The sequence below is a fragment of the Phytophthora cinnamomi genome (assembly GCF_018691715.1).
Source record: "Phytophthora cinnamomi strain GKB4 chromosome Unknown Contig94, whole genome shotgun sequence".
Lineage (NCBI taxonomy): Eukaryota > Oomycota > Peronosporomycetes > Peronosporales > Peronosporaceae > Phytophthora > Phytophthora cinnamomi.
The window spans coordinates 675-10381 of record NW_027151027.1 but is presented as its reverse complement, the minus strand read 5'-3'; the positions used below and the strand labels follow the sequence as shown (position 1 = coordinate 10381).

General features: G+C 58.3%; 4 protein-coding genes across 4 annotated transcripts; 3 read left to right on the top strand and 1 right to left on the bottom strand.

Annotated features, from left to right (window-relative positions):
* Nucleotides 1-501: 501 nt before the first annotated feature.
* IUM83_18816 (myosin-like protein) lies at nt 502-4184 on the top strand (the record flags this gene model as incomplete). Its single annotated transcript, XM_067943834.1, has 5 exons — nt 502-721; nt 871-2638; nt 2749-3319; nt 3385-3699; nt 3795-4184. 5 exons carry the CDS (start codon nt 502-504, stop codon nt 4182-4184), a joined length of 3264 nt encoding a protein of 1087 aa, XP_067783901.1.
* A 2766-nt stretch (nt 4185-6950) lies between these two features.
* Nucleotides 6951-7670, bottom strand: IUM83_18815 (Peptidyl-prolyl cis-trans isomerase pin1; the record flags this gene model as incomplete). Its single annotated transcript, XM_067943833.1, has 6 exons — nt 6951-7029; nt 7115-7183; nt 7256-7328; nt 7404-7463; nt 7536-7589; nt 7664-7670. The coding sequence occupies 6 exons, from the start codon at nt 7668-7670 to the stop codon at nt 6951-6953; spliced, it is 342 nt and encodes a 113-aa protein (XP_067783898.1).
* Nucleotides 7671-7948: 278 nt separating this feature from the next.
* On the top strand, nt 7949-9021 carry IUM83_18814 (Atypical/ABC1/ABC1-A protein Kinase; the record flags this gene model as incomplete). The annotated part of the gene is made up of 3 exons (XM_067943832.1): nt 7949-8304; nt 8577-8697; nt 8788-9021. 3 exons carry the CDS (start codon nt 7949-7951, stop codon nt 9019-9021), a joined length of 711 nt encoding a protein of 236 aa, XP_067783900.1.
* A 14-nt stretch (nt 9022-9035) lies between these two features.
* Nucleotides 9036-9485, top strand: IUM83_18813 (Atypical/ABC1/ABC1-A protein kinase; the record flags this gene model as incomplete). Its single annotated transcript, XM_067943831.1, has 1 exon — nt 9036-9485. One exon carries the CDS (start codon nt 9036-9038, stop codon nt 9483-9485), a length of 450 nt encoding a protein of 149 aa, XP_067783910.1.
* Nucleotides 9486-9707: the final 222 nt, after the last annotated feature.

Genomic DNA, 9707 nt, shown 5'->3' with positions numbered 1-9707 from the left:
GTGGTTGAGCGTCCAGTCGTTACAAAGCCAACTTGGCCACAGTGCCTAGGCCCTGTACATGAGCATGAACATGAACATGCCGCGCAGCATCAAACGGAGTCAGGCTATCTGACGCCGCCATCGGCGCCGCCTGGGGCAAACCTCGCCGCTTGCCGTGTTGCAGTTGCATCGCCCTCACCATCGCGCGGTTGTCGATGGGAAGGCACCTCGACGCGACGCTGCGCTTGCCCCGACCCGTATGCCTCGGGCTGCTGTTTTTCCGGGCGGGCTACTGCAAATCAGTCGCAGCTGCTGATTGGCTGGGCGGGCGGTTACGGACGAGGGAGGAGGGAGAGACTCGCCTATCGAGTCAGCGCCACAAGGGAAACACCCGGAGCGACTGCACGACCGCCGCGTCAGGCAGCAGCCAAGTCGAGGCACACGGAGACTCGCCCGCGCCCAGGCACCAAGCCGCCGAGGTTAACACCACCTAACCGCTCGCCCCCCAACCGAGCCAGCAACATGGCGGAGGACGCTGCTGCCGCCGGCGGCATGCTGGACAACGGCGCCATGGTCTGGGTGCCGCACGACGAGCAGGTGTGGAAGAAGGCCGTGGTCGTGCGCCGCATGGAGGACGGCGTGAGCGCCGAGGTGCGCCTGCAGCCCAGCGAGGACGGCGAGTGGGACAAGGACGACGGCCTGCAGAAGGTCGTCAACATCCGCGACATCGCGCGGCTCGCTGGTGCGTCCGATAGCTTTTCCTCCCCTTACAAACTTTCTCCCCCTACAACTTTAACCCAGTGCTAAACGCCCCGGTTAGCACTGGCTTTAAGTTGGTTAGCACTTGCCTTAAAATTCCTGACCTGATATCTCGTGCATATAATCATGCAGGCGAGGTCTCGGACGAAGCCATGCCCATCTGCAACGTGTTCGAGGCCGACGGCGCCAACGACATGTGCACGCTCAACCACCTGCACGAGCCCGCCGTGCTCAAGAACCTGGAGCTGCGCTTCGCCAAGAAGATGCCCTACACGTACACGGGCGCCATCTGCATTGCCGTGAACCCGTACCAGTGGCTGGACCTGTACGGCCGCGAGCTGTACCTGCAGTACCTGGAGCAGCCCCGCGACTCGCTGCCGCCGCACCCGTTCGCGCTGTCGGCCACCGCCTACATGGACATGAAGCGCACGCAAGTGGACCAGAGCATCCTGGTGAGCGGAGAGTCGGGCGCCGGCAAGACGGAGACGGTCAAGATCATGATGAACCACCTGGCCTCCATCTCCGGAGGCGGCAACCACGGCACGAAGGTCATCGACCAGGTGCTCAAGTCCAACCCGCTGCTCGAGTCCTTCGGCAACGCCAAGACCAAGCGCAACGACAACTCGAGTCGCTTCGGCAAGTTCGCCCAGCTGCAGTTCGACAACCTCGGCTCGCTCGTGGGCTGTCTGTGCGAGACGTACCTGCTCGAGAAGAGCCGCGTGGTGGGGCAGACCGAGGGCGAGCGCAACTACCACGTGTTCCACCAGATCTTCTGCCTGCCGGAGGAGCGCAAGGCTGAGCTCAAGCTGAGCGGCGACGCCACCAACTACAAGTACGTGGCGGAGGGTGCCGAGACCGAGCTCACAGGTATCGACGACGTGCAGTGTCTGAAGGAGACCCAGGACGCTCTGGATACCATCGGCATCTCCACGGACGAGCAGAACGCCATTTTCGAGATTGTGGCGGCCATTCTGAACCTGGGCGAGGTGGAGTTTGAGCAGAACGGAAACGACAGTGAAAAGTGCCACGTGAGCAACGAGGACATCGTGGACAACGTCGGCGCTTTGCTGCGCACTGAGAGCGCTGCCCTGCACTCGACGCTGCTGGAGCGCTCGATCACGGCCGGTTCCGAGTCGTACACGATCCCGCTGAACGCCGAGCAGGCCTCGGACCTGCGCGACGCTTTGGCGAAGGGCATGTACACCCAGCTATTCGACTGGCTGGTGCACCGTATTAACAAGGCTATCTGCTCCACGAAGAACGTCAAGACGCACATCGGCTTGCTGGATATCTTCGGTTTCGAGAGCTTCGACCAGAACGGCTTCGAGCAGCTGTGCATCAACTACGCTAACGAGAAGCTGCAGCAGAAGTTTAACAGCGATGTCTTCAAGGACGTGCAGCAGGAGTACGTAGACGAAGGCATCCCTCTTACGCTCGTGACTTTCGAGGACAACCAGCCGATTCTGGATCTGATTGAAGGCCGCATGGGCATCGTCAGCATGCTGAACGAGGAAGTCTTGCGCCCTCAGGCCACAGACAACACGTTCGTCAGCAAGGTGCTGGACGCTTGCAGCGACCACCCGAGCATCGAGAAGAACAGGATTAATCCGCTGGAGTTCACCATCCACCACTACGCCGGTGACGTGACGTACAACGGCACGGGATTTTTGGAAAAAAACAAGGACACGTTGCCTACCGACATGGTGCAGCTGCTGTCTGGCAGCCAGAACGGTGTGATCTCGGGCATTTTCACCCCCACGCAGAAAAACAAGCGCAATAGCCGCGGCAAGAACGGCAAGGAGGGCCGCCAAAAGGGTTTTCTTGTGGGTAACACTATTGCGGGCGCTTTCCGCAAGCAACTGTCGGAGCTGATGGAGACCATCAACAAGACTTCGTCACAGTACGTTCGTTGTATCGGCCGAACGCCAACAAGAGCGCTGTGGAGTTCAACCGCGTCATGATTGTGGAGCAGCTTCGATGCGCCGGTGTGATTGCTGCCATTCGCATCAGTCGTGCTGCCTTCCCCAACCGTCTGCCACTCGTGGAGTTCCAGCAACGTTTCCAGATCATCTGCCCATCGGCTCTCCGCGATGCAGAGCCTTCGGAAATGGTTGCTGGTCTGCTGAAGGAGTTGATCCCCGACATGGCTACCACCATGCAGAACACGAAGTTCGCTGTGGGTAAGTCGAAGGTGTACTTCAGTTCGGGTCTTCTGCAGAGACTCGAGGATCGCCGTAACGTGATTCTCAAGGACCACGCCATCCTCATTCAAAAGACGATGCACGGCTACGTGCACCGCAAGCGCTTCCTGCGCCAGCGCTCGGCCGTGGTGAAGATTCAGGCAGTCACTCGCGGCGGGCTTCAGGCGAACCGTTACCGGAAACTGCGTGCTGGCATGATCAAGCTGCAGGCTCTGGAGCGTGGTCGCAAGCAGCGTTTCCTGTATTCTTTGCTCCTCGAACGTGTCAGGAAGGAGCGTGAGCGCGAGCAGGAGCGTCTTCGCAAGATTGCTCAGGAGGAAGCGGCTGAACGTCTGCGCCAGAAGGCGATGGAGGAGCGTGAACACAGCGACCCCCAGCCGGTAAGCATGGATAGTGTTGCGACTTGTATTGTGGCAAATTTACTAAGGGTATGCTTGTGTGACAGGAGCCTGTGGAAGATGATTGGAGTGACGAGAGCGACAAGGAGGACGAGATTGAGGAGAGCCCGTCTGGCCCCGTGTCTCCGCGCACCCTGCGTGCCCTGACCGAGGCAGCGTCCAAGGTTGCCGAGGCCGAGTCGGCTGCCCGCGATGCCAAGTCGGCTGCAGAGGCTGCCCTGGAGCTGAACCGCGAGCTTGTTGCTCAGAACGACCGCCTGCGCTCGACTCTGTCGTCTAATGTGGCTGAGTACGCCGACGCCGAACTGCTGCGTGAGAACGAGCGTCTGAAGCAGCAGGTTCTGCAGCTGCAGACGAAGCTGGTGCGCTCTCAGGAGGTCTCCTGATTTCCGCCAAGGTGGTGGACAGCCGGATCACATACCGCGAAGGCCGGCAATTCGTTGAGTACAAGCTGCAGATCGAGACCAACACGCGCGGCACGCTGTACGTGTGGCACCGTTACAGCACGTTCCGTAACCTGGCTGCTACTCTGCAGACCAAGAACGGATACAAGCGCAAGGAGATCCCGGAACTGCCTAACAAACAGCTTTTCGGCAACTTCTCTGAGAAGATCATCCAGGACCGCGTGGCTAAGCTGAACCAGTTCTTGGAGGCTGCCACCAACGCCGAGTATCTCCAGTGGGGTATCCGTGTGGACCAGGACACGTGCGTGTACAAGCGCCGTGTGAAGAACGCCTCGCGCGAGAGTATTTCTACTGCCAGCATGCACTCGTCGTCGCCGCGTTCATCATCACGCCTGTCGATGAAGTCGTTCAGCTTCCGTCGCGGCAGTACGGCTGGAAATTAGACTGCTTAAAGGTGTAAGTGTATCGTGCAGAAGCGCGAGTGGACTAACAAGAGCGCAGCAATTGTTCTGATATCTGTGCGTGGCAGCATCAATCCCGACCAACGGACGGCCCGATTAGCGAGCGAGTCAAGGAACGGAGTGCAGTATCGCGTACAGCTCTCGCCCCGCGACGCGGCGAGAGAATTCAGAAGCTAAAGCGTTGAGGCTAACCAGTAGGAACAGCAAGAAAGGCACATTAGATGGAAGTTCTGCGTAATGCTTTTATTCGCTCCTTCGTGCAGTGTGCTTCATGCATTTGCTTGCTTGCTTGCTTTGGCTTGTATTGTCTAAGAACTGGTGATGAACTCGCACGCGAGCAGAGATATGCATTTTCCCATCGGAATCATATCGCGAGGCTGACGGGCGCCCTAGAAGAGCACGCACACGATGAAAGGCGCAGTCATTTTCCTGGAGCTGCGCAAGTGCTTGCCCTCAGTTCCAGCCCTCTCTGTTACCACACATCAAAACCGTCGACGGCTTTAAGTGCTAGCGAACTCATGTCGACGCCGGACTCCCTGCGGCCGGAGCTTTGCATTCAGCCGTTCTCGATCGTCCACGGCGGGCTCTGTCTTCCATGGCACTTTCGTCAGCAGTTGACAGCTCAGCGCGTGACTCAACATTGTGTTGACCTCGTTCGATCTCCTTGCGATCTCCGCGCGCATCTAAGCGTCGCATCCAGCGAAAGTGTAGTTGTTGTGCGTCAAGTCGAGAAGAGCCGCGCAACTTCATGCTGACTTAGGAACTGGACGTCGCCCCGCCAAATCCCGGAAGGAGCTGACTTGTGAGGGGGGAGGGGGTCAGAATGGATCATCGCACGAACGCCTTGGTGGCCTTCAGCCCACCGTTTCCGGCGCTACGTGGCCCCGTCGCGGACGGTTTCTTTGGCGTGCGTCGCACTTGGTGTACAGTCTCCGACGGGATCGCACAGGTTCAGAGAGCTCTGGACAGCGCCTACTGGATGGTAGTGACGCTTGGGCGCTCGCCGAGGCTGATGCTCGCCTACGTCGATAGCTTACTGCGATGCACATTCGGAGTGATGGTCAGTTAGTTGAAGTTCTCTTCAAGTTCAACTGAAGCCACTTCAACTAACTGACCATCACTCCGGAGCAAGTGTTATAACGCTTGACAGCCGTCGGTGAAGGCCTCACCTCTCACTTACCAGCGCAAGTGGTTTCAGTCGGAATTTTCCCGCACGAGACGCCGCTCGGAGCTCCATGAGATGCGGTTCAGTCGCTTTTGCCAGGTAGCGCACAAGTTGCAGACGGCGACGATCTCGAGACGCTACGAGGTCATGAAGAAACAAGCACGTGCTAGCCACCTTGGGGACGAAGCTGTAATGATCATCGGATGCCTCCCCCGTCGCCTCCTCGGGCGAATCCTGCAGCGAACTGCGTGCCTCAAGTGGCCGAGGCGGTACTGGAGCTGAACCGGGAGCTGGTGGCTCAAAACATTTGGCTCCGAGAGCAACTGACCGCCGACTTGGCCAAGAGCGAAAGCATCGAGAGCAAGAAGGCAGCCCTAGACGAACAGTTGAGAATCGAGAACGAACACCTGCGGCAACAGGTGTTGGAGCTGGAGAACAAACTGGAGAAGAAGAAGGAGATCGCTCTGCTGTCGGCAAAATCATCGAGAGTTGCATCGCCTACCGTGACAACCAGCAGTTTGTCGAGTACAAAATGCAGCTCGAGACTGACAACCGTGGCACATTGTTCGTGTGGCACCGCTACAGCACATTCAGGAAGTTAGCTGAAACGCTGCAAACTCAGCAAGGCCACCCACGAAAGAGCGTGCCCGAGTTGCCCAGCAAGCAGATATTCGGCAACTTCAGAGAAGATCATTCAAGAGCGAATCATCAAGCTGAACCAGTTCCTGGAAGCGGCGGCCAATGCTCACCACCTTCAATGGGGCATCCGTGTAGACGATGACACGTGTGTCTACAAGCGTCGCAATAAATCGCGAAGTCTCCCGATGCTAGCTTTGCGAACGAAAGCGTGGAGTATTCCCACCAGGAACTGTAACGCGCTGGACTACGCAGACGTTGTATCAGTGCGAGTCGTGGGCAGTCAAATTCGGCAGCAAAGGTACACCGAGTTCCAGCTTCAGATAAGGACACACGTTCACAACACTCTGCTCGTGTGGTTCAGCTACAAGGCTTTGTATGAATGGGCGGAAACCACTCAACGAGAGAACCCGGGCGTCAAAATCCCAACACTTCCCAAAGAGGAGCCATTCGGCAGCTTCTCGAAACATATCCAGCAGGAGACAGCGAAATTGCATGCCTTTTTCAAGAAAATCATCAAGGACAGCAGTCTCCAATGGATTGTTCGAATTGACGACGACACTTTCGATTGCAAGCTCCAAGTGAAGGATGCTTCGCCGGCATACGAGCAGGATCTGCAGTCCTCCGCCAGTCCTCTGGCATCCGTCTCAAGCTGTTCCCGCTGAAGTCCATTGTGCAGCGGCAACGTAGACGTAGTGACGTGATGCTCTACGAGCGCAAGATGGCCCAAGCAAGCTGAAGGTGTCGTCGTGGGACCGCATACATGTATCTGGCCCATTTATCACAGTACAGTATTGAGAATCATCACCAACGGAGTTTCATCCCGTGAATCGATTTAACCACTTCGTGTTTGAAAAGCTGTTATACTGCAGAGCCCTACTTGCACCACCGCCGTCAAAGACGTCTTCACACTTGATGCAGGTGGGCCACAACATGTAGTCCCACTTTTACGCCGTGCGCAGGATGATGTGCACACCGCTGTCCGTGTCCACGACGTCGCTCAGCTCGCCCACGTTCAGCGCAAACCTTTGCAGTCACAGCCAGACCAAGAACACATCGTCAGATCCCCACGAGCAATTGCCACCCCAGACTAGGGTGGGAGGCCACTCACGTGGCGTCCTCGAAGGGCTTCTGCATCATGCCGCGGCCGAACGGTCCCAGGTCGCCGCCGCGAGTGCCGCTGTGTACAACAACAATACACCATGAGTCCCTCAAACTACCGTCAGTCTAAGATAGTTGCACAGGGTCGGACCTGTTGCAGTCGCTGTACTGCACCGCCAGGTCCTCGAACTTGGCTTGGCCCGACACGATCTGCGCGCGCAGCTCTGCGCGTCACAACAGCGGAATCAGTCAGCTCTTCCTCCTCTCTACAGTTCTCAACCAGGTGCAGTCCGCCGTACGGAGCAGCTGGGCGATGGCCTCCTCCTTGGAGCGCGTGATGTTGTTCGACAGGCGCGACGCTGCACACGACAGGCACAAAGGTCAGCAGGCCACCTCGCCCCAGTAGAACTTATCTGACGCCCTGTGCGTACCAGGGCGACGCGAGCCGCTGTGCTTGATCAGCAGGTGGGACGCTCGGACTTGCTCTACGTCGTCGCAACACACAAACGCAGCGTTAGATCCACGGCCAGCCGAGCCTCGAGCGCCTCAGCAGACGCACCGGCCATCGTCGTTGCTGCTTGCTGCTGCTTGTTGTTGTGTTGAAGCTCGATCGGGGATGATCCAGTCGCACTTAGTCGAGTACCGTTGACTTTCGTGTGGCGCACACCACACCCGTTACTCGCTATTTGACACGCGCAGAGACCAACACTCCAAGCAGCACTCGATCCGCAGCCGCACACGACGATGTGGACGCAGGACTTCGCGCGCGTGCTGCAGGGCGCCGGCAAGGTGGCGGAGCAGCTGGCGCGCCCAGGGCCCCGAGGTGGCGGCCAAGAGCGCGCAGCTGTCCAAGCACGCGTCGGAGCTGGCGCGCCTCGTGCCCTACTTCCTCAACGGCGACGGCGCCGCGCCGTCGCAGCCCGAGCAGAAGACGCAGGAGGCGGCTCCAGTGCTGAAGCAGCAGGTGCAGACGCCCGCACCGCAGGAGCCCATGATCAAGGCGCAAGCGGAGAAGATCCGGGCCCCCGAGCCCCTGCTGAAGACCCCCGAGCCCGTGCTGAAGACCCCCGAGCCCGTGCAGAAGACCGTCACTCCGCCTGCGCTGGACGAGGAGCCGCCGCGCCGCGTGTGGGAGGAGAAGCACGTGCCGTCGTCGCCGCTGTCCCGCATCCTGGCTTCGGAGGCCTCGCGGCCAGGCTGGTGGGCACGGCGGCCGAGATCGTCCGCAGCGGCGGCAAGAACGGACGTACAACGCGCTCGTGTCGGACTCGAACGCGGAGAAGCTGGCGGAGACGCTGTGCACCATGAGAGGCGCGGCGCTCAAGCTCGGGCAGATGCTGAGCATCCAGGACGAGGCCATGATCCCGTCTCAAGCTCGCGGTCGCGCTCGATCGCGTCCGTGAAAAGTGAGTTGTGTCGGTGATTTGGGTGGTTGTTGAGTCCGTGATTTATTGGATGTGTTTTGTTGCTAGTGCTCACGTGATGCCGAAGGACCAGCTGCACCACCAGCTCGAGACGGAACTTGGAGAGGACTGGCGCAGCAAATTCCAGGAGTTCGACGACGTCCCTATCGCCGCTGCGTCCATCGGGCAGGTACCCGCTTGCGTGGTCGTGATGCTTTTGCTTGGCGAACGACGTCGTGATTTCGTGTTGCTTTGGGTTGTTTGGCTGAATGTTGTGTAGGTGCACCGCGCTACACTGTTGAACGGTGAGCGCGTGGCGATCAAGATCCAGTACCCTGGTGTGGCCGAGTCTATTGGTAGCGACCTGTCGAATTTGAAGAGATTGGTGACGTACACCAACATTCTGCCGCGCGGACTGTACATTGATGAGATCATCCGTGTGGGCAAGGAGGAGCTCACGGCCGAGTGTGACTACCTTACCGAGGCTGAGAACCAAGAGCGATTTAGGAGCTAATCGAGCAGAGCGGAATGGGCGAGAAGTACGTCGTGCCACGAGTGTACCGTGAGCTATCTACTTCGCGCATTCTGACGACGCAGCTGATCTCCGGAGTTGCGGTCGACAAGGCCGTACACCTTTCGCAAGACGTGCGCAACAGCATTGCTCGTCGCATTCTCGAGCTCACAATCCACGAGCTGTTCAACTGGCGCTTCATGCAAACAGACCCGAACTGGAGCAATTTCATGTATAACGCGTCGACGGATACGATTGGACTTGTAGACTTCGGCGCCGCTCGCGAGTATCCAAAGTCGTTCGTCGATGACTACTTCAACATCGTGTGGTCTGCCGCAAATGAAGATGAGAAGACGCTGGTAGACTATTCGATCAAGATGCAGTTCCTCACGGGCGACGAGTCTCCTGCAATGATGCGCCCACGTTGCCGCAGGAATGGTTGTTGGCGAACCTTTCCGGTCGCATGAACCGTTTGATTTCCAGAAGAGCAAGCTCACGACTCGACTCGGCCAGCACACTGAAGTCTTCATGCACGGCCGTTTGACACCTCCGCCGCAAGAGGTGTATTCTCTCCACCGTAAACTTGCAGGCATTCCTGATGTGCATCAAGCTTCGCGCTGTTGTACCGTGTCGGGATGCTTGAAAACGTGCAGCGTCAGTATTACTCCTAGATTGAGGGACTGCAATGA